The sequence below is a fragment of the Exophiala oligosperma genome, assembly GCF_000835515.1.
Source record: "Exophiala oligosperma strain CBS 72588 unplaced genomic scaffold supercont1.2, whole genome shotgun sequence".
NCBI lineage: Eukaryota > Fungi > Ascomycota > Eurotiomycetes > Chaetothyriales > Herpotrichiellaceae > Exophiala > Exophiala oligosperma.
The window spans coordinates 752448-779012 of record NW_015622819.1 but is presented as its reverse complement, the minus strand read 5'-3'; the positions used below and the strand labels follow the sequence as shown (position 1 = coordinate 779012).

Sequence of the window (26565 nt, the reverse complement as noted above, 5' to 3'; positions counted from 1 at the left end):
GCCCTGGATCATTTGAGTCAGGGAACGCCCCGACGAGAGCTAGCTGACTTGAAAGGACATGATGGGTAGTTTAACGGCAAACTTACAATACTTTTGTTCCTCGAGATCGAGCTGTTCGTACCTCTCCTTCGGAATCATGAATTCGACACCAATCAAGCGTGCGTCGGGCTTGCACGAATCGTATATCAAGCACTGACGAAGATCTAGGTGAACGCACACCAGCTTTTCTCAGTGCTTGATTCTAAAATCCGTCGATCCACTTACCTTTTCTAACATGAGAGCAGAAATGATGAGCACTGACCGTCCGCACCTCCCCACGTCTTGCCTCATCTGTATAGATGTGTAGAGCATGTAGGTATTCGCAGACGTTGTGCAGCGGCTTCATTCCAGGTTGAGTCGTCGTTCCGACATGTGTTTGGACTCCCAGATAGAGCAGCCACGACTTCAGCCATGCAGAGGGACTGAATTTGAGCAGCCTTGCGGCCAAAGTTGATATGCCTGGACCGGCTACTTGATGTTGACTCATTTCGCCTTTGTACTTGTATGACCCGAGTCGACTTGAGATTTCCTGCTGGTGAGAGGCGATGAGAACACACAAATCAGAGAATTGAAGGACAATAGAAACCCATGTAGTCACCGTCAACATTCTTGAATATTTGTGCAAGGATTCGGGGACCATGAAGCCGTGATGTCATATTGAATAGACGCATGTTTCCACCACAGCCAACAACTACTTGTACTTAAAATCGGATTATCGAGTCCGATATGATTTCGCTTGACTATCATTTACGTATGTGAAGACAACCAGAGAACGGACAAGCATAACAAGAACTATCCAAAGATGATGTACTTAGATCCTCAGACTTGGTCGCCGAATGCAAATTGCAACCTGGATGTTCTCTCGAGATATACGTCCGGATATGACTGCCGGCCGGACAAGGCTGCGCTTGGTGGACACAAGGCTGAACTTCATCACAAGTAGGTAAGTAATCAAATAATACTAGATGTGTGCACGATCGTGATCTCTTGGATTTGATGATATAATTGGAATGCTGGCTGTGATTATAGGGTAGAAGATGGAACAGATGTTAGATATATTCCACGAGTACGGAGTAAGAGGTACAAATACACTTGGCGGCAAAAGTCATTGTGACACCCTGATCTCACCCAGACCTCGTCGCTTGTATATACTCGTTCTTTTAAACGTTCACTTCTCTTACCGTCATTGTCGACGGACACGTTCCCTCTATGGTCCTAACGCATCTCTATGCCCTCCACTCGGCCAGAAACCAGTATGCGCCGTCGATCAACATGTCCGGTTCTGTGCCCTTTCTAGTTCTACCAGACGCCAATCTTTCTGGACGAGTCTACATATCCATCACACCAATTCTTCAACTTCGCCGGATGGATTCTTGGTATCTCTCACATCTTCGCACATCTTCTTGCTTTAACATACGTCGGCACTCTCTCCGGCAACACCTTCATCATCTGCTCCAGCCATTTCCTCGTTGTGGCCGGATCGATCACACTGTCAATCTCTGCCGCCATGGCCATGTTCAGGGCCCTCCCTTCGTCGTACATGACATCGATCATCTCTTGCTCCTTTTGCTTTCTTTTCTCAAGATCCTTGATGGCTTCCAACTCCTTCCTGTACGCAAGCCTTACAGCACCTTCGATGCCCATTCCGCCGAAGACGGCGTTCGGCCACGCCACACACATGCTGTTGTTCAAGCTTCCACCACCGAGCATCGCTTGCGCGCCCAGTCCGAACCCATTTCGCAGAACGAGCCCTAGGAAGCGGCCGCCGTGAAGGGCAAATTCTTGTGAGTTGCCGAACCAGTCACCAAAGCAGCGGTATGTGCTTCCGGCGCCTTGAGCTTCGGTCGACCGCTCGAAGTCGGGGCCGACCATGAATCCTGGGGTATCGCAGAGGCTGAGCAGATGCATGCCGCCGAGGCGAATCAGGAGGCGGAGAAGACGATTGACCTTTTCTCCCGATGCGACATCGATAGCACCTCCAAGCGGAGACGAGGAGTTAGAAGCTATGATTGCGATCGCGCGGCCGTTGATGCGCCCAAAGCCTGTGAGCACAGAGAGTCCCCACTCAGGACAGAACTCGATGAAGCTGTCGTCATCCAACAGGAAGTTGATCACACGGCGAACGTCGTAGGCTCGACGAGGAGACGACAGCGGTGGCACCGCGGTGCGTAGGCGAAGAGGATCCGACGTGTAAGGACTCTTCGCCGGTGGCAGCTGCGGATGTGTGAACAGAGCCACGATCTTGCGGACAAGCGACGCAGCTTCGACCTCAGTGTCTACAAGTACATCGATGCCACCCGAGCGCATATGGACATCGACGGGACCAATATGTTCGTGCTCGAATCGGCCCAGACCACCACCCTCAATCATCGCTTGGCCACCCATGCCGATGGTGGTAGCCTTCCTCGAAGGCGCATCTTTTGACCCGCCTCTTGTAGCGATGATGATGTCGCATGTTCCCAAAAATGCAGCGTTGCCCGCAAAGCAGTATCCATTCACTACTGCAACCGAAGGTATCCCTCTTGCCTTGATTTCTCCCATCAGAGCGAATGATGGTGTCTTGAGACCCGCCATGCCCAAGTGATCTGTGTCACCTGGTCTTCCACCTCCTCCTTCGGTATAAAACACCAAAGGCGCAGGATGATTAATGATTGATTGGAAAATGCGATCTAACTTCTGATGGTGGAAATGCCCTTGCGTGCCGGCAAGAACGAGGTAATCGCCAATGACAACTGCGATAGGGTGAGATTCCATCTTCGCCCAGCCCACGATGATACCATCTCCGCTCGTCCGAGCGATGAGATGGGACAGGGGGTACCGTTTTCTCTGTGCCGCAACCACAAGGTCTCCAATTTCGATAAATGAATCCTTGTCCACGAGTAAGTCGAGGTTTTCCCGGCCGGTGAGATACCCGTTTGCATGGCGCTTGGCCACGTCCTCTTCGCGGGCAGAGTACCGCAGAAGGGCCTTGCGTTCATTCAGCTCCTTCAGCTCCGGCCGCAGGTCCTCTGGGTTCTCAGTTTCTGTTAGGTCTTGTGTAGTGGAAGATGAGCTGTCTCCATCAGCGATGATGAAGAGAAGAGGATCGCCGGCATTTATTTGCTGTCCCGTTGTCACGGCCACCTTTGCCACAATACCATTGGACGCGCTGCGGACGGAATGTTCCATTTTCATCGCCGCAAGAATGACCAATTCTTGGCCAGCAGTGATTTTGTCGCCTTCATTTACCTTCAGGGAAAGGACAACTCCCGTGATATGCGCGAGTAGCTCTTCAGAGCCTTCTGGTCGCTCAACTTTTGTCTGGTCCTTCATTGTTTCGGCAGCTTCTTCAGAGGTGCGGTCAGTTTTAGCTCGCAACTCATCTTCGAATTGCTGCGTGGTGCTGTACAGAGCCTCAAAGTTCTGCTGGATGGTCAAAATATTGCTCCTGCCTTCTTGTACGGCTTTCATATCCAACACAGCCATTAGGAACGCCTGATTCGTCCTGCACCCTACGATCCTTGTCTCATCGATAGCCCAACGAGCCAGCCGCAGTGCGGACTCGTACGAAGTTGACGTGACGATGAGTTTCGCCAAAAGGCTGTCGAACAAGGGGCTCACGGCATACCGCCGGCCTCCTTCAAGTGCCGTTTCGACTCGCACGCCTGCTCCTGTGGGGAAATATCCTTGTCGAATAACACCCGCTTCAGGTTGCGCAGTACCGTCTGGAATGAAGCTCTCGGCGTTGATGCGGAGCTGTATGGATGTAAGTCGAGGTGGTGGAGGTTCTCGCGTTATGGACAGGTCCGCCAGCGTTCTCCCCAAAGCCACCTGAAGTTGTAGATCCACCAAATCAACGCTATTAATCTGTTCGGTGATGGTATGCTCGACTTGTATCCTGGGATTCGCCTCCATGAAGTAAAAGTCTTCGTTTGCTGTGTCGACAAGGAACTCGATCGTGGTGAGACTTCGCAGCTTCACTGCTTTCCCTAGTTTCACCGCAGCTTCGATGATGGCTCGCCTTAGCTGCGGCGAAATTGATGGCGAAGGTGCAATCTCGACGACTTTCTGGTTCCTGCGCTGTAGCGAGCATTCTCTTTCCCAGAAATGGCAGACTTGTCCCTTGCCGTCTCCGAGAAGCTGGACCTCGATGTGTTTAGCACCCTGTAGATATCGCTCCGCGAACAAGCTTCCGTCGCCAAAGGACGCCTGTGCCTCTCGCTGACAGGCTTCGTAAGCCTGACGAATGGCCTTCTCGTCCGTGTTGTCGTCGATGATGCGGATGCCGCGCCCTCCGCCGCCTGCTGCTGCCTTGAGGATGATTTTGCGACCGGACGGCCCAAGACTCTTTGCAAACGCCAGGACGTCTGCGATGGAGGAACCTCGATCACGCGTGGTCTTGGTGCCAACCAGAACCGGAACTCCGACGTCGGCGGCCAACGACCTCGCGCTCATCTTGTTCCCCAGTTGCGCCAACTGCTCGCTAGACGGGCCGATGAACGCGATGCCCTGTTGCTCGCATAGTCTCACGAACCCGGCATCTTCAGACAGGAACCCGTATCCCGGCGCGATACCCCAGCAATTTTCCTGTTTGGCGACATTGACAATATTGGCCGCGTCGAGATACGCTCGTGGCCCTTCTTCCGGGAGCTCTACCGAGGACGTGGCGAGACGCACGTGTGTCTGATCCTTTTCCGAGGGAGTGAACAATGCCACCGTCTGGATGTTAGGGTAGAGCGAGTATGTCCTGATGAGCCGGCACGCGATTTCCGATCGATTGGCTATGAGAATCTTGATGGGTTGAGACCGAGACGGAGACGACGGCGAAGACATCCTGGGAAGCCCAAGAACCAAGAACCAGAAACCAAAACCCAACCCGGGTACTACTTACTCAGTACCTCGTACCTGGAAATATCGATGAGTAGTTTTGTTTTCTGCGGAGTATATCAGCGCACATTCATCATCGATGTGTCTAATTTGTGTCTGCAATAAACAGTTTATATGAATTGGTGAATCTCTCTTCGTCCCAAGAGAGACCTGGAACAATAGCATTACCGCGGCTTTCTAAATCAACAGCTCGGTTCAATTCGGTTAAACAACCCGTCGGCATAACGACGTTCTTGGGTTCCCGCAGCCTCGCCTCGCCTCCGCACCCACCGATTCAAATGATACGAGAGGTTTCCACTGAGGGGAACTCTAGGGATGGAAAACATGGCGACATCAATCTATATTTCATCTCAGAGGAGCCCGAGAGACGAGCAGAATTTCTTAACCCTCAAAAAGAAACATGTCTCGAAATCACTTGTTTGACTGGAAACTCTTCCAAATCGATCTCCAGTGATTGCCTAGGTAGCTTGGCGGGCGACTATTTACATGATTTTCTGGGCCTTTTGAGCAGTCAAATACGTGACCCTCTACGTACAAGACCGCTTCTCATTTGGAAACTTCCTCGACATGGGTCATGGTCGTTGCTGATTTTGCCACTCCATCATTCATGGCCGCCGCGATGCGCCTCTGTTCTGCTTCAATGGCTTCAATCGGTCGCTGCTTTCTCTTGGCTGCTTTGCTTGAGATGGGAATGATGGTTGGATTTCCCGAGTCCTTGTCAAAGTAATCGTCGAGGTCTTCCAGGGTACGATTTGCAGTCTGCATTTTTTTTAGATTAGTCTGTGCACCAAAAGCGACAAATGAGCACCACTAATTACCTCTGGATACAAAAAGTAAACGATCGGAATGAATGCCAAGTTGAAACAGGCAAATACTAAATAGCAAGTGTCAGTCGGATCATTATTACAGGAGACTGTGGATGGCTACTCACTGATATAGAACCTGTAACCGATATTCTTAATCGCCACAGGTGTAAATTGTGTACAGACAAAGCCAAAGAGCCAGTTTGTAGCAGTGGCAGCAGCAGCGCCTATTTCCAAGAATGAGTATGGTGACGGATGAACAAGTCTTGGGTCATCATCATATATGCCTTACCTGGTACACGTCCTTGAAGTGAGTTTACCTCTGCTTGATAAACCCACGGAACCATTCCCCAACTGAAACCGAATATGGCGTAATAAAAGAACAAAAAGGTGATGGCCACCGCTCCCCACTAAAGACACAGTCAGGTAGGTTAGTCAGTGTACTGATACATTAAGGTATTTGCGTCGACCCTCAAAGGCGTGTGCCCGGTAACATACCTGAGATGGAGCATGTGATAATAGAGCCACCGATATAGCAACCATGACATAGGCAAAGAACTGCCAAAAAGCTCCGTTCATCATTAGAGACCTCCGACCGACCCTGTCAATCAACCAGAAAGCCATGGCGGAGGAGATTGCATAACTCGTGGCGTTGCAACCGGTCAAAATACGTGCCATGAGCTCTGACATGCCCAGAGCATTCTCCAAAATGGTCGGGAAGTAATAGTTGAGGCCATTGATACCTCCGAATTGCTGTCAAACAAAAGAGACACGTAAGAAAGCGTCCCAGAGGATTTTGGAGTAAGAGAAAAGTGAAGGTCTTACCTGCATGAACTGGGTGCCACAACCTAACAACATCCTCTTCAGGTGACCAGACCTGTCTTTTCTCAGGATGACATCCTTGAAGTTGATTCGAGTCTTTCGTTCAATGGCCAATGCACCGGAAATGGAAGCCAACTCGTTGAGGACAATGGGATCGTTCCTATCGAGGTTTGTCCCCAGATATCTCCGGAGAGCCTCATGTGCCTCCTCGTGCCTGTCACGAAGAAGGAGCCATCGTGGAGAGTCTGGCAGAAATTGTAGCATGACGACCAGGACGATACAGGGAACGAGCTGTGTGTGAGTTGAGTGTTAGGAGATACAAGTTCCGAGTCCAAAGTCTCTTGAAGTGAGTGCTCACCTGCAGAGCAAGAGGTAAGCGCCACTGAACACCATTATGGGCGAACGAGCAGCCCAGAGTGAGCCAGCTTGCAGTCATGTAGAAGATCACATTGTGAAGAACCACAATGACACACAATTTCCCTCGACGATGACTTCTCACTGACTCTGCCTGGTAGACTCCGCATGTGCTACTTGTCATTCCTGGACAGTGATGAAGGTGAGCCGGGTGAATTTTTGTTCTCTCTCACAGCTTGAGGAGGTCCATACCATTTCCAAATCCATTGATGACTCGCCCAATGATGAACTGAGGAAAGTGCCAGGAGAGAAATTGAAGGACAGCCCCAATCGTGCTGAGTGCCGCACCGACACGCAAGGTATTCTTCCTTCCGAGTTTGTCTCCGTAGAAAGCTGCCAGAAGACATCCCACAAGGTTACCGAGCTTTTGGATTGTTTGTCAGACATTGAAGAAAGAGAAGAAGAGCCCTGCATTTGTTCAGGAGACATCTTACCGAAAAGCAACTTGCAGTTATTCCTTGAATGTTTGCATTCCGAGTCTGTGGGAATGTGTTTATAAAATCATCGCCAATCAAGATGCCAGATATGACACCCTATATACACAACTGTTAATTGTTTGTCCATGCTGGTGACCAGACACAGTGCAATATCCTTACCTGATCATAACCATACCAAGCCTGAGCAGCCGAGTTGGCTGTTGTCAAGGCAATCTCGAGAGCTTTGCCTTCAAGCATGGCTGTAACTCGTCCACTTTGGCCGATCAAGTATCAAGTCAGAGACTTCTACCGCCTTTCTCTACAAAAAGACAGCTGAAGAAGAGCACAACGACCTTGAAGAGATCGGATCCATCTTATACCACATGGTTTTACCAACTAACCAACCAACCAGTCTCTGCGTCGCGGCCTTTCGCCTTTCCAATTCCCAGGTCAAAGCAGGAACGATGGCCGGGGAGACGAAAGGTGGAGGTGGATCTCATTGACATGGAGTCGTCGTACGGGGCTCCTCATGCCTAAAACAGTTGTCATCGAAGCTATTGATTGGATCCAACTTTTGGCTTACGGGCCGTCAATGCCCATGAGGAATGCGACAGATTGGACGGTTACGGTGTATCGGGAGTACGGCACCAAGTTAGAGGCGCAAAAAACCCCCCCGGGGGGGGACCGAAAGTTCAACGGCAATAATTGACTACGATGGAAGGGGTGATGATCTCTTCTAGAGGCCTATCAAGAGCTGCATTTGCTAGAGTGCGATGGATGTGTCCCCAGGCCACTTCGACTCCGATAAAGGCCCCGGACTCCCCTCCGACTTCAGGTTCTGGGGAAAAGGACAGTTGGGGGGTTTAATTAGCCCCCTCGGCTTCGCACCAGTTCCCACTCTACTACATACGGAGTACCAAACTCCTTCTTACTCGTTACTGTCGGGTTCTATACGGAGCGTGAACTATTCTCCATTGCGTAATTGAGCTGCACTTCAAAAAGAAGCCAGAGACTATTCGGCCCTCGTCGCTTGATCACGAGCAGCCGGAGTGGAACCCCCAAACGTTGGTACATGGGTCATTCAATTGACGGGCCATGTATTTCCCTTTCCCAAGGATTCTCTCCTTACAACCCAATACCTCTGCAAGCGATCACTATGGAAGTTTCTTCTCCCGACCAAGATCAGCAACAACAGCGGAGTAAGACCGTGTAAGTCTCACCAGCAAGACATCCTCAAACCACCGGGAGTTGGACTGACCTAACCCAAAAGCTGCACAACGTGTCGCCAGCGAAAGGTCGGGTGTGATAGAAGAATACCAAGTTGTGGTTTGTGTAACAGGAATGGATGGCCCTGCGAATATGTGGGCAGCCCAAAGAGGCGCGGTCTACGTGCTGGTTATGTCTCTCAACTCGAACAAAGAATAAGTCGGTGTTGGCTCTTCTGTTTTCCTGGACAACGTTGGAAACTCCTCCTTTACTGACGGTATAGTCGATCTCGAGAGTCGTGTCAAGATTCTAGAAGCCGACAAGAACAATAGTCTGTGTGTCCTGTTCTAGCCACAGGTAAAGATGCTGACTGCTCTCAGGCTCCCCAATCCTACAACCAGCACCATTTCCGGACGTACAGCAGACGCCTCTTGACCATTTCGAGCCTTCTATTGACTCCTCTATCAGTCCCAACAGCAACCTCAGTGTCGCATCAACCAATTTCGATCCTCTGTCAGCGACCATCGTGAATGAGTTATGCAATACCTGGTTCGAGAAATACCATCCATGGTTTCCCATCCTGCATCAGCCGTCTCTTCTCGAGGCATTACGAGCACATCCTTCCGTCGAGACGTCGACTCATCAGCTGGTCATAAAGGCCATTGCCTCTGTGACGGTACCGTATTGCGTTTCGGTTCCGTCTACGCCATCGCAGAGGCAACAATGGTCAGACACTCTTCGTGACAGAGTCGTCATGGATGCCATGAAGCAAATATCTCTACAGGCCGTCCAAGCATTGTTAATCCTCAGTAATATCGATTATGGCGAAGGAAAGGTCCATGAGTTTTGGAATCTTGTGGCTCTTTGTAAAAGGTGAGTGACGCCTGTGACTGAAGGCGCACTCCTGATCCTGTCCGAACAACCAGCTCACTTGGCGAGACTAGAATGAATACGTCTCTGGGTATGCGGGATCTAGTGACCAACCAAGGCGACAATTTCAACAAGATATCCACCGTGCCACCTAGGATGTTACCCCTCCCAAACACCATCATCGACCGAGAGGAACGCATCAGGGCGTACTGGATGACCGAGATCTTGGACGGCGCGAGCACGTTGGGAGTGGCCTGGAACCTGGGAATCTCGCCTCCCGAGGGCACTGCCGTCCTGCCGTGTAGCGACTCGATCTGGAAGTTTCCGAGCCACATCATCAGCGTTTGGTCCTTTGGTGACTTTCACTTCTCGTCTGCCTTTTCACTCTGCATCATCCTCGTGGCCAGCGAACTGTGGCACGTGCACCGTTTCTTGCAAAAGGCCTTTGACGTACGACTGCTGGATCAACGCATGAAGTGGCAACAAGAGGCTCAACAACTCGACGAAAGGTTGACTGCATGGAGAGGGGAATTTGTGGCGGCAGTTTACAGGCTGATCAACTCCGAATACGCCCAGGAAGAGAGGGCAGAATTCGATCCCAACATCGTTCTCACCAATTGCATACTCGACACGTATGGGATTCCCCCTTTGTTTTCCTTCTGCATGATGAGAAGCTGACCACAAGTTTTGGCTGATGAGTAGAGCTGTGATTGCACTTTTTCAACGCCTCGCACCATCACCGGACGGCATCGACAAGTATTACGAAGCCGTGAGTACATTCATGCCATCTCCTTGATGCATCACCTAGTCTGGGTTGTACTGACAATTTTCTGGGACAGTGGCCGTATGCAACGAACCGATGTTTGTATGCTTGTGACGACATGACCGCCAAGATCCGACAAGTCAGAGACAAAGAACTGGAGAACAGTAGTCCACATTTGATATATTCAATGTTTGTCGCTGCTAGGTTCTACTTGGGTAAGTTACCTTTTTCTGCCTCTGATATCTTTGCGTAATCGAGACAACAAAAAATCACCACTGACAATGACCTCTACAAACAAGTCTACGCAAAAGCAGTGGCGGCAGACATTCCTCGAAATCTACACCTGTTGGCTTACGCCTTGAGGATCTGTGGCGAAAGGTGGGCTTTGGCGAGGAGGTACGGGACCGTCATTCGGACGGCGGTGGCGGAACATCACATGCCCATCGGTGTCATGTCATCCCTCCCGGTCCAATTTTTCGACCTACAGTATTCCACCTTGGATATAGACGAGGCGTTGAGGGCTTGGGTCGATGGCTTGTCGTTGTCTTCTCACGGAGGATCTGGGTCAGGGGGAGTAGCGGGAGGAGGAGTAGGAGGGATGCAATCATCACACATGAGAACTGTTTCTGTAGACATGAACGCTGCTGTCTGAAAACGTTCAGTTTCTGAGGGGCCTCCATTGGCTTGTTTTTATGAGTGGTTCCGAATCGAATCATGACCTTTTTTTTTGAGACACAAGGCAAATTCGCCGGGCAGCGGAAATTCAGATGATTCTCAATACCTCGGGTCTCGTCGACCGCAGGTCTTTTACAAAGTCACCATACATGATGCCGTGGGATGTAGGACTCCCCGACCAGGCGATAATACTGAGTAGTCTGACGGCTTCGGCTCTCCTCCGCAGCATCATCATCCACAGCCGTGTTATCACATTCTTCTTCTTCTCCGTCCGGGTCTGGTTGTTCCGGATACAGGACGAGAGGAAATAGGGCCGCCTTTCGCCACAAAAATTTCATCTCCGGGCTGTATAGACAGTGAGACCAAACCCAGGGGAGCAACAGGTGAGTCGGTCCGGAACAAGGCCTTGTCTAGGCCCTTGAAGCTGTGATTGATCCTTTGGTGTATCTCTATCGTCGGACCATAACCGACCATGTCTTTGCGCGCGGCCAGGCCCCTCATCTTCAACCCGATAAGCACGCGACTCCGAAATGGTTGGCAATCCACTTTCTTCCGATGGTATGGCCGAGTTGATGGTGTCGATGAGGTTGAGAATGTGGTGAGATGATGCTGACCGGGGCTTTTTGAAATGATGATGAGAGTGGCAGAGTATGTCAAGAGCAGGATACAAAGTCACGTATCACTCGTACTTGCACTCGTACTCGTACAAGTCAGTCGCTTGGCCATGATACGATTAGAGACTCACTGCCGGTAGTGATTACCATGATGTACGGAGTGCGAGTATCTCCGTTGGAAGGAAGTCGATGGCCCGTCTTTGAAAGAAAGGCGGCTACAGTACTCATACTCATACTCATACAAGTGTGTGATAGTACTCCGTACTCTGACGGGCCGTCTCTCCCCCTCCCCACAAATACCCACATCCAATCAAACATTGTCATTGATTGATTCCCCCTTCCTTTCACCCCAGATGACATACATACTCGTTACTCCGTGCTCCATACTTTCTACTATTGGTGGCCGATCGAATTTGGAGAAAAGAGACATGGCCCGAAGTCATGCAATGCCTCACGTTAGGACGAACAATCACCTTGAACAACAACGAACGTGTCGAAAACGATGTGGGGGTCGGAGGAGAGAGACACCACACACTCAATCGCTATCGATGTCCCCCCTTCGCCGTTCCTTTCTCACTTGCAAAGTGGGAAACATTCGGAAGTGGATGGGAATGGTTATGGAACTTTGAAGATTACACCTTCGGGCCTATGTTCGTCGCAACGAATCAGTCACGACCACGAACTATCATGTCTCTTCGCTCTGGGAGGGACCACAAACTGACCAGATACTTCGTAGAAGGACAGAATCGGTAATCCATCCGCAGTCCCGCATACCCGATACTTGCTTGGTGGACAAGACAGTTCATCAGAACAGTTCATCATTGATTGAGTTGACTCGGATAGCTCGATCAGATTGCATATCATTGTTTTTGCCTAGGCATGTGAAATTGATAGAAATATATCCGTTTTCTCTCTTCTTCTTTTCTTTCTTCATATTTATCCTCATAGTCTCGACATTTCTGCAGTAAGTTGTCTCCAACACCAGTACAGCAAAACCTGACTTCATTTTATATTCATACGGTCAAAATGCTCGCCGCACAACCTCAACCTCACGACGTCTCTCTTCATCTTTTCAATAAATCCCAACCAATAGTCACGATCAAAGAAGAAGAAGCCAAGTCACCTCGTGAGATTGCACAACAATGGCTCGAAAGGTTCGCCTCGGCCCTGAGTGGAAATGATCTGTCACAACTTCCTTCCCTCATCCATTCCGAGTCTTGGTGGCGAGACCACCTCGCCCTCGAATGGGACTTTCACACCCTTCACACGCTTCCGACCATCACGTCCTTCCTCCAACAGCACCTGCCAGGATGTCAGTTTTCAAACTTCAAACTGGCCGAGTCGGGTCAATTCGCACCGTCCGCCTCGACCCCGATCGAGGGTCTCGAATGGATCGAGAGCATGTTCTCGTTCGATACCAAGATCGGCCGTGGTAAGGGCATGATCAGACTCGTCCGGGGAGAAGACGGCATATACAAAGGGTACATGCTGCATACGTCCCTGCAGGAATTGAAAGGATTTGAAGAATCCTCCGGTGCGAGAAGACCACACGGCGGCAACAACTCTCTCACTGGAGGAGTCAAGTCCGGTAATTGGTTGGAGAGACGACAAAGAGCTGTCGAGTTTCAAGAAGACCAACCTCAAGTTTTGATCATAGGCGCAGGTGAGTCTTTTCCTTCTTCCTCTTCTTCTTCTTCTGTCATAGAGAACCATAAAGATTCTGTTCTAACTTACGGTTTCTCTCCCTCTCTCCACAGGCCAAGCGGGTTTGAACATGGCTGCACGCTTGCAATCTCTCAACATGAGCACCCTCCTCATCGATAAGAACGCTCGCGTTGGTGACAACTGGCGAAGTCGTTATCGAACGCTCGTCACTCACGACCCGGTTCAGTACACCCACATGTACGGTCTGCCGTTCCCCAGCACGTGGCCCTTGTTCACACCCAAGGACAAACTAGGCGACTGGTTCGAGGCTTACGCTTCACTCATGGAACTGAACGTCTGGACAAATACAAAGATCGTGTCCGTCGAGTATTCCGACAAGGACAAAAAATGGACGGTCGTCGTGGACAATCCGACGCACGGAGGCAAGAGGACCCTGACTTCCAACTACCTCGTCTTTTGCACGGGCCACGCCGGTGAACCCATGATCCCGACATTCCCAGGCCAAGAGACCTTTGGTGGGACAGTCTATCATGGAAGTCAGCACCAAGACGCCACTCAAAACACCGCTTCGGTGGCCGGAAAGCGTGTCGTCGTCGTCGGCACGGGCAACTCTGGCCACGATATCGCCCAAAACTATTACGAGGCTGGAGCGGCCGAGGTGACCATGCTCCAGCGTCGCGGGACGTACGTCATCCAAGCCTCCAAGGGTCTGTTCATGCTCCACGAGGGCCTGTACGACGAGACCGGCCCGCCGATCGAGGACGCCGACGTCTACGGCCAGAGTCTGCCGATCGCGGTGCAATTCGCTTTGAATGTCGGTCTCACCGAGAGGATCAAGGCGGCCGAAAAGGAAAACATCGAGGGCCTCGAAAGGGCCGGCTTCAAGCTCGACTTTGGCCACGACGGATCCGGAATCTATCGCAAGTACATCACCCGTGGAGGTGGCTACTATATCGACGTCGGGGCCAGCCGGCTCATCATCGACGGCAAGATCAAAGTCGTCCAGTCACCCGAGGGGATTCAAGGGTTTGACAAGGAAAACCTCATCCTGGGCGACGGCAAAAGAAAATTACCGGCCGACATTGTCGTGCTCGCCACTGGTTACGACAACATGCGTACAACGGCCAGAAAAGTGCTTGGTGACAAGATTGCCGATCGTGCAAAGGATGTTTGGGACCTGGATGAGGAGGGAGAGGTCAACGCGGTAAGTTTTTTGTTTCTTTTCGAAACCTCACAATCACATCACCTTTGTTCCCATTTCCTACCACGTAAACTTGCTTCTTCTTCCGAGAGAACTGACTGATGACTGACCCAACACCGTGACGGATACACAGATGTGGCGACCTAGTGGACATCCTCGTCTTTGGTTCATGGGTGGAAGTTTGGCCCTGTGTCGGATTTATTCTCGTTTCGTGGCATTGCAGATCAAGGCCATCGAAGAGGGGTTGGCGAGTGGATAGATACCTAGATAAGTCAAACGACTCCCTCATATATCGAATTTTTCCCTTAGGCAGACAAGATATGGCGAGATCTTTAGGTAGTCTGCCATGGATTTCTATTCTTACCTGTAAATTACCTTTTTTTTGGTCTTTGAATTTTAGGGGAGCCTGGATAAAAGCCAAAACAAAAACTCACGTCGGTTTCAGTCATCAGGTCAGGGTATCCTCTTCATCTTCACTCCCATTCATTCCTTATTATACTTATATTCCCCATCATCGCCTTCTTCGTCATTAACTTCTTCCTCCCCAGTCCTTCGTCTCGATCGAACTCTTCGATCCGGCCGACATGACAGAGAGAAGTGGTCCCACTCTAGCCTCCCGTCGCTGTGGGAAGAACCGACTGGAGGAGAGCTTTTGTGAGTCGGTCTCGAGAGAACGAGTGCGGAAGTAAGGAAAGCCCTAGGAGTGTTTTCTCGGATCAAGGAGGACGATTGGCGCAGACAGCTCAACGACCCCCTATGGAAGTGTCAACCTCGTTCAGGGGTTACGTTTCGACAACGTGTCAGCCTGGGCTTGACTGGTAGACATTTGTCGGAAATACTTGTCCGCAAAGGTACTGCGTACCAGACCCGAAAACCCTACCTGCCATCGGAGACAATTTCCGGTCAGGCTGGGGAGGGGAGCCTCCAGCAGTTTGAGTGGCATTTACGGAGTATGTGAGTGTGCGACACCGGAAAAACAACTGACATCTTTGCCGTGATACATTCCAGAATTCAAAGACTGGGGCTTCACTGGTCAGGTCTAGGGCGACGCTCGGATGACAAGCTTGGAGGAAAAAAAAGATGCGAAATTTGTCGTCTGCATTAAGGGGGTTGATTTTTTTTCTGGAGATTGTAGAGCCCTGCTGCAGGCATCAAAGTCCCGTAACACAGGGACGGAATTCCATCAACCCCCCACGGGATGGTTTGTTATAGGTGGTGTATCGATCCAAGATGGGAGATGATGTTGCAGCCGTGTTCGGGAAGGCAGGCATCCAGACGTCAAATTGACGGATGACATGCTGGAACTTTACCTCAAATTTCCAATCATCTTGTGCTGCCATCTCTGGGTTGTATGGATTCAGTTTGTGATATTCCGACCCGAGAGGGCCAGCAGTGGTACACCTGATGAGGGTTTGGGGGAACGGCGAGGGGGAGGGGGCAATCGTGGACATATTGATGCACACTGTCGATGCACAACCCTACCACGTATCCATTTACGTTGTTCTTAGGCTGGGTAATTGATGATAGCCTTAGGCAGATGACTTCGTCGCTATCATAATCCTAAATCAAACCTCATTCTCGTTCATCAAGTCGTAGTTACAAAAAAGTCGACATACAGGAACGAATCGGGAAGGATGGCGATTGTGGCTGACAATACGTTCTCAACCAATGTTACGGCCCTGTGGACAAATGGCGGCCTCATTTTCAAGACCGTGATCAAAATCGCCAACAAGGTAGTCGAGGCTTCTCGAACAATCACTTCAGTTCGCCCAACCCAAGGCTGGAATCAAAATGGAACACAGCTTCATTCCAGCGCTTCTGTGGCTGTTCCAGAAGGGTGTTCGTTGTGATTGATTCGTCCAAACACCTTGCACACCATCAAGATAGCTGGAAAAGTTCTGAACCAGTCGATCGAGTCGGCAACGAACGAACCAGATTCTGCTTTCAAGGCCTTGTGCGACCATGGGCAAGAGTTGTGTAGGCGAGAATTAGGGCGGGTGGAGAGCCCAAGCCATTGCCAACTTTGTCGACAGCATAGAGGACAAACTAGGTCATACGGACTACTGTTGCTGGAATCCTGATCTCGACATTACCAAGAAGTATTCAGTAGGCGCATTTCAGGTGTGACGATGGGTTGATTCTCGTAGCACGATCACCGGCAAATGTCATGATAGCGGGAGTCAATTGGATGGTCGCATTCAGCACAGGTACTTTGGTATCCTTGAGTTGAAGTGTCGTCACAGCCATCGAATAAAGCAGAGGAGGAAGCAATCAAGAACTGGGGCGAGTTTCGGCGCCCTGAAAGCCAGTCATCGAGGTTGGCAATGCAAAAAGTGGCCAGCATAACCAGCGTTGTGCAAGCCAGTCTCATAGCAAAGTCGTTCAAATCAGAGCTTGCCAATTCATCCAAGGACATTCAAAAGGAGATGCTGTGGTGGAACCTTTCATGCAACCAAACATGTAAGCGAGGTTGGGATAACATGTCAAATGCAGTGACTGATTCCTTTCGGGATTTCAGAAAGCATCGACTGAAGGTTGTGGTACATCGATGGACTGAGACTAACAGCAACAACATGTAAACAATGATACAACAACCACTTTCATGGCTCGATAGTTTCATATCATGGCTCGACGTCTTCATGCAGGACGAAGACAGGTATCGGCATGATCCAGGGAGTACGTACAATCATGAGCGGAGACTCGGGCATTATTGGAATCCCATCATCATCGAGTGATGAGCGCCAGATTTTCCGGCGGCGCGCTGTTCATCCTTTGGTAGCCCCTCCGGCGCCAGCCATCAAACAGGGATAATCCTTGACTCTGGGTAAGGTGTGCATCGACCGAGACCGCCCTTGGGTCTTTGGGCGCGAGGCTAACAGAGACCCCCGTGGTCGTTACCGCGCATCCCCGTCTAGAACGCGACGATCTTTGCCCACTACGCGAGTCATGTCCGAGGTTTTCAGAACGGATTCGACATGGGCTTTCAAACCTGGCACGCTCTGGCCCTTGCGGCACCGCGCCCGGGCCTTCGCCTATCGATCTTAGGGCCTTCTTTGGGACTTTTGGGACCACTCATTTCCTTCTGCGCACCTACTAGCCTGAGCTTTGATGTCCTCCCACTGCCATGTCTCTGGGTCTGTTTGATGAACCGTCAACCACGTTGAAAGATGTGCCGTCATAAACCGCTCTTCACCTACAAAGCGGTCTCGTTCTATTCTGGCGTATCTGGGTACGGATCGACGCTAGGTATCATTCTCGACCGCTTTTCTAGGCCTGAGAAATGTTTTGTGGCAAAGACATACGGCTCCGTGCAGGATTGCGGTAGCGGTGCAGAAGCGGTGCAGAGGCTGTGACAGATCAAGGTTGAATTCCAAGCGATGGGCAGTCAGAGTGGTACGTGTGTAACGAAGCGAGGAATAATTTGAACCTGTCTTTTGAACCATGTCAACATACGGAGTACTCCTTCTGCGTCTGCATGCTTAGCCTTCCTGGCCGTGGCAATAAGTCCCATCCGACCTCCTCTCGACTGTTTCCCTGACGGAAATTGAGTTCTCGTTGACGCGAAGGATATGCTCGAGTTTGCTGGTGGTTCTCTCCGTGAAGCTCTACTGTGGCCTGATGATGTTTGAAGTTTTCTTGTCATTACAGTCCAACGCCCGATAACCGGTAGAGGGTCACCGTGCGTGCTCTGGGGTCCATGCTCGTCTGTACGGAGCGCTCGTAGAGAAATGAGAAGCGACCAGGCGGACTAGCTTTGGAACCAGCAGGATGAAAGCGACAGTAGGCTTGCATTAGTGGCCTCAAACGGACTGGTGCCCGGGGCCATGGGCGGGAATGGCGTTGCAGAGTTGTGGGCGACCATGTCCACTGAGTGTGAAGGATGGGCGGCAGAAATTTCCGCGTTACTGTAGAGGACGTTTTGAGCCTGCGCCAGTGCCTCGTAAAATACAAGCCCTAACGTACCCGAGCAGCGCCTAAACCGGGAATAGCAAGGCGTGATGAGCCCCTGGGTGGAGGGCAAGATTATCGCGGTTCTGCACCGAGTAGGGCACAGTACGAGGTCTCCAAAGGGATTGAGGGGCTTTTAGTGTACCCGACCACAGCAGCGCCGCCTTCTGTCAAATTCGTGCTGAACCGCCCATCCCGTATTACGCCTTGTCGCCTCTAGGCTAAGGGCCAGTGCTAGTGTCCATCCGCTGCTGGAGCCATCGTGGCACCGCAGCTTTAAGAGGCCCCCAGCTAAAACTCAGAAGCGTGGCCCGTAGGTGGGTTGGGGGAGTACAAGCCCAGGTGCGCAGTGGGTGGTGAGCCTATCCATGGTTGCAGAGCATAGACCTAGCGAGCTCTCCAGTTGGTACTCGTCTCGGCCTCGTATTATTGTGCTCCGTATGCTTCGGCCATTGTCTGGATGGGTGTGGATTTGCGGCTTCCATCACCCCATCCATCCACCTTCTCCTCTTTCTCTCGCAAACACCATCCGTACACCGCACTCACCTGCAAACATCCTCCTTCACCACCTTCACTAATCATCGCTGTCCACAGCATTGAGCGTACGGCTCTGCATCGGGCTCAAGTCCATACATTCTCTCTCTTTCTTTCCCGTAGTGGCCACATCTGAATTCTTTTCTCGGTAGCATTGGTGGACTCCGGGGATCGGGGGTTTCCAGCTGCAGATTGAACAGTATCCTCCGGTTCTACCAGTCTGCGACAGAGCCGTGCCCCAACAACTCGGCTCTCTGACACTTGCTTCGAGTTTGCCTTTCCGGAGAACGTCTTGTTTAACTCGGTTCCTCACCATCGACGCTTCCGCAACGATTGACCGTCAGTGGCTCCGATAGGAAAAACAATCCCGCAAAACGTCGACGAGTATCCTTAGCCAAGGTGGATTGACAGGAAAGAGCCGAACGAGAAAGGGTCTGATACTCTAGCAACTCAAGGCAGCAAGAGAAGAAGACAGTTGTTGTGTCAGGCTTTCTGCGGGCCAAAGTTCGACATTCTTTGGTTGAGCCATACAGAGCGAAGTGACGATATTTTCACACTTTATTTGGAATAACGAATTGCCCTGGGCGACGCAGAAATAATTTAGCGGTTGTGAGGTTGTGAGGGTTCCCAGTCTGTCTTGTATCAGTCGATCATAGTCAGGCAGCTCGGCGGAGGCTTAACACAAGGTTAGTACATTTCTTTTGCATGGAACTTTGCATCCCCAGCCCATGGCGCCTGCTCCGAAAACCTCTTGAGGACTGGGGAACAGGAGGCGTTCATGGTCTGCCTCCCAGAAGCCAGTATCTCATGAAGATCTCTCTTGGTTCCCATGCAAAAGCCATTTTTGTGTTTTCCCATGCATTATCCAGTTGCGTCATTTTTCTTGTATAATATACAACCACTCTCCCCCCAGTCTTCTTCTTTCTCTACCAGAAACGCCATTCCACCATGGCGCCCCTTCCATCATTCCAAGAGCTAGCTAACATGCACAGGTCAGGCGAGCCGTCGCCTGGGGAGCTTCTCAGGGCCGCAAGATCGGGCCAAACACTCCCCAGCCTTAGGGACACGGTGGGCCACGCCCTCCACGCGGAACGACCACGTCTGCTACCTCAAGTAAATCCACCCTCTCGGATTGCCGAGTTCTTTGTTCCGGGACACTCGACCATCTACCTTGACGACCTTCCGATCCGGACATATACCATCAACGGCCTTCTTTACAACATGGCTCAACCCAGAAATGAGACCAGAAGCGACTTTGCGCGCAAGACCGTGGATGGAAGGACAATTACCTATGCCCTTGAGGTCGCCCAGCAGCCAGAGAAAGCCAGAGCCTGCGGGTCGGGCGTCAAATGTAAGTTTTGTGTCTCCAAATCTTTTTGATGCCTACTGACTCTGTATTGCAGCAACTCAAGATCGCCGGCCTGTCGACCCTCCGCCCGTCATCCAACTGAGAGTATTCAACGGCACTACCGACATCACGTCTGTTTACGATGCTACATTTATGCTTTATGCCAGTTTGGAAGTTGCTCGACCTATTGCTGCTGGCAAGATGCACACCCCTCCCTCTATCCCTGTTCTCTCCGGTGTGGCGGTTGCCAGCGCCGCCTACTTGGAAAAGCCTACCCCGGCTGCCTATTTTATCTTTCCTGACCTGTCAGTCCGACATGAAGGCTGGTATCGACTAAAGTTTTCTCTGTTCGAGGGCATCAAGCATCAGTGTGATGCTGATGTAGACAATCCATTCACTCGGACGTCTCAAGTTAGCGAAGACGGAGCAAGCGCCCCTGTTCGTCATGAAAGCATGGCCAACAGATTGGAGGTCCAAACCATTCCTTTCCAGGTCTACAGTGCCAAGAAGTTCCCTGGCTTGAGCAGCAGCACCGCACTGAGTAAGACCGTCTCCGAACAGGGCTGTAGGGTTCGTATCAGGCGCGATATCAGACAGCGGAAGCGGCCACAGAAGGCGGAACCAGAAATTGAGGATAATCGCAGTTCCTATCAAGGAACACCGCAGATCGCATTTCGCACCATGGAACACTCGCGATCGGTTAGCCGTAATAGCTTTGGCAGTCAATGCGAGGCAGAAGACGCACGACGAGCTTCCGTGGATAGCATGTACGGCCGCGGCCCGATCTCCAGTCGCCATTCATCCATCGTCAGTCTGCCTTTGGCAAGCCCTTCTTTACCAAGTCTTGCGCCGATGACGTCGATGCCACCACCTCCACCTTCCTTCAATCACTTTCATACCTTGCGACCTGTCACAGACAATGCAGCACAACAACCGCCGCCACCACCACCACATATGCCTTCATTGGCTCCGAGATCGTCACGGCCTACGACTCCCACTGAAAGTCGAATCTTGCCTCCCCTAAGGACGGAATTGCTTTCAAACAAGGTTGAGTCGCTGACACTTCCTCCCTTGAGGCTGGACAGTGCAAGTGGAAAGTCCTTCCGCCAATGGTCGATCCCACCTCCGGTAACATCGACTAAACGTGGTCGTAGTGCGTACGACTACGCTTCGAGCAGCACCATAAAGAGTGGTGCACGACCTGACCCGGTCTCTGCCGGCATGTACGCAACCCCTCTACCCAGCGCCGATGATATAATCGAAGCGGATCCGGAAATCGATGGCCCAGAACAAGACGAGCATGAGGGCCCCCTAGACAAGGGACTGGTGCAATACGAACGTGCAGATGGTAGCATGGCCATAGTGAGACAACCGAATATCTTCAAGGCCGTCACGTTCGGCACGTCTGGTCTAGTATCTGCACGCAAATGAAGAGTTGTAAGCTATTGTTTTTGCTGGTGTATTTCGCGGGACTTTAGGTAACGGGGGCGTGGAGATTATTGGGTATTACAGAACCGCATGGCATCACTACACTACAAAAATGTCATGTCTATCTGGTAGGGTCAGGACCTCTAGAAACAAAAACCGGGTACCTTTCTTCAAACCTTTGCCAGACTTGAGTTTCTTTCTAGTCTCGTCTCGGTGAGCATCAGCTTAGATGTGCACCTAAACATCATATGGAATTATGTACAAGGTTTCAACCATCTCATAGCCTCGTTTTCATAGCACAATGAATCTCTTTTTTTTCACCATGACGCAGAATTGGTTCAATCGATGTCGTCAAGTCAGCTCATTTCTGATGAAAATAGCTCCTGTGCGAGAAGTTCTCGTCACCATTCATCTCAGTTCCACATCTCTCGGAATGGTCGCCATCTTGACCTCGACCTCGACCTCGTACAACTCGGTCTCATTGTTGGCAATCGTGTCCTCATCCGCATTTGCTTTCTTTTTGTTCCGCGCTTCAGGCTTCTTTCTGAACGGTCATCTTGACCTTGACCTCGTACTCGGTCTTGTCGCCCCTTCCCCGCACCACGTTCCTCTCGTACCACGCGCGGTACTGCTGGCCGGGGAAAGGCGTGGCGGCGTCGAGGGTCGTGGGTGTGACGGTGAACTCGGCCACGTGCCCGTCCTCCTCCAGCTTGACGGTGGCCCTGGCGAGGTCCGGGAAGTGACGGGTTGCGCTGCGGGGTGGGTAAAAGGTCGACTCGACGATCCTAGTCCAGACCTTTGGGTCTTCTTCCTCTGTCGCTCTTGCTGGGCCTGTTGATGCGTTTCTTTCAGGGGTGGTGGTCGTGAGAGAAGATGCAACCCGGTGACAAAACTGGCTGATCGAGGAGCATTCCAAGGCGTTTAGGTGGAAGCGACGATGATGAATGGTCTGTGGTGGTTCTGCCGTGGTGCCGGTATGCACGACCTGGAGTGTCACGACGAGATCGACGAGGCTGGGATCTCGGACGATGGCCTTCTGAGGTGGATGGTGATGTTCGGGGGTGTTTGGTGGTGTTGCGGGCACTCCTGTGGCCATGTGGTCCATTTCGTCGTCTTCCTTGGCCTTTTGAGCGTGGCTGTGGAAGGCAGAGGCAGAGGCAGAAACAGAGGCAGTGTTGGCAGGGGAAAAGGAAGCGGAGTAGGGAGAGGAGACGCCAGCGGACACATTCTCGCCCTCCTCCTCCTCAACGTCTTTCTTCGACGACGCTGGGCAATCTTGAAGAACAAGTCCTCTGAGTGTCGACACCTCATTGACCAACGCATCATTCTTCTTTTGCAATCTATCATTCACCTTTTGGAGGTCCGTGTATGCATTTTCGAGGGCTTTGAGCTCGGCCTCGAGGAGACAAGACTGTGGCTTTGAGGGAGACATTGTACTCGGGCCAGGGAAGAAAGGTTTTGTGATGATGACGACAAATAGGAGAAGACAGACCTTTGAGATGGACAATGACAAGACAGCGAGACAGACAGGGACGGCAAATGATATGAAAGAAATACCCATTTTGATCGTGGGCATGGTTTTGCTCGGCGCGCGGCTGGGTATATTGAATGGCCATACTAATGTATAGACAGGCCAATCACGCGTATACATACCAATGCTTGTAAAGGGAGTCTCCTTGGTGAATAATTGTCCTGAAGAGTAGTGAATTGGTGTGGAATGAACACCGCAAGGCAACAGAAGGCAGTGAACGTACAAAAGGGGGGACAGTATGGTAGCCATGACTGGAGGAATATTGTATTTGAGCATCGAGAGAACGTCGGAAACAATGACTCAAGACCATGTCTGTTGGAATTGGGATGCGACAGCACTGATTCCGAGATCATCTCTGTTGGATCTGTACAGTGAAGGACTGGAGGTCATTCACCCGATTAACATGCCTCATATTGAGCTCGTATTCGAAATTGCTTGAACGTCCCCAAAGCTCTATTGAATGACAAGTTGGTCGGCAGGGAGGGTCCTGTCCTCAAAGAGACAGACACCGTTGATCTAGTGTCGTCCCTACGCCCTTTAAGAGTAACAACAACGGTACGCCGTACAGTCTTGAGGGTGACACTGATTCATTCGCCACTGAGCAAACATGTCTCTAAGAAGCCTGTGATGCACTGATGGTTGACTTACATATATTGAGGCACTGCATCGCTTCGTGTCAGAACATTGCCAAATAGTTGAAAGACTTTGAAGAGTTCCTTTGAGAAAAAGGAGACACGTTTGGCACAGCGCCGGACACGGTCATGATGCTTATGTCAGCAAGGGAATATCCCAGTCAGGTGACATTCACGTGATCTTCGCATGACTTATCATCCAAAATTCTGCAATCTTGGAAGAATTTCATTTTCTATCAAACTTCATCTGATTATTGCGTATTGCAAATGTTAGTTCTGGTATCTGACATCTGGAGCTGATCACGGCAATTATGACCAAGACATTTTATGTACGGAGACCTTACTGTATCTCATATGTCCAATTCAATCTCTAGCTTGCGACCCCCGGAAGAAAAGACCATTCCATCTGACCAATAGGCATGTCGAGGACTAGATTTCCGCACCTCTTCTCCAGCCTGTGACTGACTGACTTGTTCTGCCAACTACGCTCTAAGAGGGAAAGTTACGGGTGCATCTCTGGCAAGATTCTCAAGATCTCTCTGACGTACGGGTTCTGTTTCCGTGCTAGATCAGACCGGCAAGTAAACACAAGACCAAGATGGCCACCTCCTCCTCCTACCAAGACATCCCAGCGAGACAAGACAGTGGCACAAAAAAGACAAAACGTACATGCATTGGAGAGTTCTTTTTGTCTCGTCTCACATTATTTGCCCCTTTCTAGATTCATCGTTGTTGTTGTTCACAATCCCACTCAGTATGGATTGAATCAATTGTCGTGTGTGACTCGTCTTCCGTGTGGTCCCTCATCATACAGTGCAACCACCCTCGAGACATTTCAGGCACACCGTTGCATCACAACAAACACACGAATCTTCATCGCCGTCTCATCAACCCTCGTCGTCTTCGCGAGACAGTGCCGGACGCACTCCACGCCAGATACTTCCTCGGCTTCAAGGGTCGTTCAACCCCCCGAGTCCTCTGCGCCTCTCCAACGATCTGTCACATCGTCGGTACCGAACCAACGTCACCGTCGCTTGTGATCTGTGCAAAGTCAAGAGGGTAATTAAATCTCTACATCTATACTCATGTCCACACATACATTTCTCTACTCTAGCACCATGTCTGCGTCAAGGCCACTAACCTCTCTTTTGCTTTCTCCACGTCAGGCCAAGTGCAACGGGAAGAACCCCTGTTCGCGGTGTTCGAGCAAGTCTCTTACTTGTAGCTACGATCAAGGGAGTGACGGTCGTCGAGGGCGTAGTTCCCCGACCGAAGTACAAGCCTTGGCCGACAAGGTCCAACAATACCAGCGTCTGTTCGAAATCCTTCGAACGAGCCCGCCCAACGCCGCCTGTCAAATCCTCCACCATCTTCGGTCCCAAAAGGACGACATCACAGACGGTTCGGACCCAGCGACCGACACCAATTTAGCAAAGGTCTTGCAGTACGCCGAAACGTTGGCATCCCGCTCTCCAAGACCCGACGCCAGTAATATCCCTCCACCGTTGGCACGGGCTTGGAGGCAGACCGCCTCGGTACCGTCCGAGACCACCTCGCAGGAGGCCTCGTCTGAGAATGGTTCCCAACGACACCAACGACGCCAACAATCACAACAAGCACCTGCGACTCTCACACCCCCGGCGGCATGGAGTGCCAGCAACAACACCGCATTCGACCCTCAATTTGCCACGATATCGGTATGTCACCTACCCACCTTTTGTCCATGTGTGACTCTGTCATAAACCACAAACTTGATGGGCTGACGATCGATAAAGTGGACCGCTTTTCTAGAAAGCTGACTGACAAGCTGGTTTGCCCCCTTTTAGGATGACTTTACAATGTTCGGGTTCAACGGTTCCAACGTCCAGCCGGAGAGCAGCTTGCCGTGAGTACCTCGAATTTTGAAAAAATTACAATCTTTTGACTTGAGCCTTTCTGGGATTGACTGACTGACCGGCTGGCCCTGGGGGGGGGTTTGGTTTTTCCAGATCCGATAACGAACATTGTCACACAAACACCTCGGACGGTATAGCTGGTAATGTCGCCGCGAACATGCCACCTGCAGCCGCGGCGACGTCACCTGGCAAGAACCCTCCGGCTACGTGGCACCCTCACACCTCGACCAATTTCGAACAGGCGCACGCATGGTTGAGGCAGGACATGGATCAGATCGATCGCTACCTCGGTTCCAACCTCGGAAGGAAGAAAATTTGACCATGCGTCACGACGACCCAGCGGCCAGTGATGGCCAGTGGCGATTTCGTTTTGTTTTCTTTCTTGTTACTGCTCGGCACTCTCTTCTATGGGTTTGGCAGGCCACCAAAAAAAAGCCAAAAAAGGTTCAGCGCTGTTAGTCGGGGAATTGTTATCGAGCGTCGATCCGAGTATGACTATAGGCTTATGAAGCGGTACGCTTTGGGAGAGGCATACCTAATGAATTTTTAACGACGACTTCAATTTGTTTTTGTTTTTGTTTTTTTTTAAAAAAAAAAGAACATAAAGTGGGGAAAAAGAAGCCCTTTGCATTACATTGGTTGTGAGCATAACTGTTGGAACAAGTACGTTGTGTGTCTTAGTAGTGGCCCTCACGTATACATCATCGCCATGTTCGTTGTTCAAGTTGAGACATGAAAATGGAGTAATACAGGTGATCGATCATGTCAGGTCGTAAATCCAGCTGCCACCACTACGTACCCGAAAGGGAAAAAAAGACCACTACGCAGTACCTTAGAGCCCGACCACAAGTACCAATCGGTACAACTGCGGTGGGTATGCACTGCCTAGGTAGAC

At 51.0% G+C, this 26565-nt stretch overlaps 4 protein-coding genes across 5 annotated transcripts; 2 read left to right on the top strand and 2 right to left on the bottom strand.

The window, feature by feature from the left end:
* Nucleotides 1-1422: 1422 nt before the first annotated feature.
* Nucleotides 1423-4851, bottom strand: PV06_01754 (uncharacterized protein; the record flags this gene model as incomplete). The annotated part of the gene is made up of 1 exon (XM_016402381.1): nt 1423-4851. One exon carries the CDS (start codon nt 4849-4851, stop codon nt 1423-1425), a length of 3429 nt encoding a protein of 1142 aa, XP_016266278.1.
* Nucleotides 4852-18768: 13917 nt separating this feature from the next.
* Nucleotides 18769-21935, top strand: PV06_01753. 2 transcript variants are annotated; one of them, XM_016402380.1, is made up of 3 exons: nt 18769-19522; nt 19829-20187; nt 20240-21935. In XM_016402380.1, exons 2-3 carry the CDS (start codon nt 20058-20060, stop codon nt 21613-21615), a joined length of 1506 nt encoding a protein of 501 aa, XP_016266277.1. In that variant the 5' UTR covers nt 18769-19522; nt 19829-20057; the 3' UTR covers nt 21616-21935. The 2 variants fall into 2 exon arrangements, with proteins under 2 accessions (XP_016266277.1, XP_016266276.1); XM_016402379.1 differs by having other exon boundaries at nt 18769-20187.
* Nucleotides 21936-22144: 209 nt separating this feature from the next.
* Nucleotides 22145-23831, bottom strand: PV06_01752 (uncharacterized protein; the record flags this gene model as incomplete). The annotated part of the gene is made up of 2 exons (XM_016402378.1): nt 23792-23831; nt 22145-23725 (listed from the first exon to the last, which is right to left on the bottom strand). The coding sequence occupies exon 2, from the start codon at nt 23417-23419 to the stop codon at nt 22145-22147; it is 1275 nt and encodes a 424-aa protein (XP_016266275.1). The 5' UTR covers nt 23420-23725; nt 23792-23831.
* A 1062-nt stretch (nt 23832-24893) lies between these two features.
* Nucleotides 24894-25989, top strand: PV06_01751 (uncharacterized protein; the record flags this gene model as incomplete). The annotated part of the gene is made up of 3 exons (XM_016402377.1): nt 24894-25472; nt 25602-25660; nt 25764-25989. 3 exons carry the CDS (start codon nt 24894-24896, stop codon nt 25987-25989), a joined length of 864 nt encoding a protein of 287 aa, XP_016266274.1.
* Between the last annotated feature and the right edge of the window lie 576 nt (nt 25990-26565).

What these genes read in the sequence shown, in the direction of transcription:
- PV06_01753 (XM_016402379.1), top strand. Translation starts at nt 19,785, where the DNA reads ATGGCGCCCCTTCCATCATTCCAAGAGCTAGCTAACATGCACAGGTCA. An exon ending in CTGCGGGTCGGGCGTCAAAT is followed by an intron (nt 20,188 to 20,239) that starts GTAAGTTTTGTG and finishes TCTGTATTGCAG; the next exon opens with CAACTCAAGATCGCCGGCCT.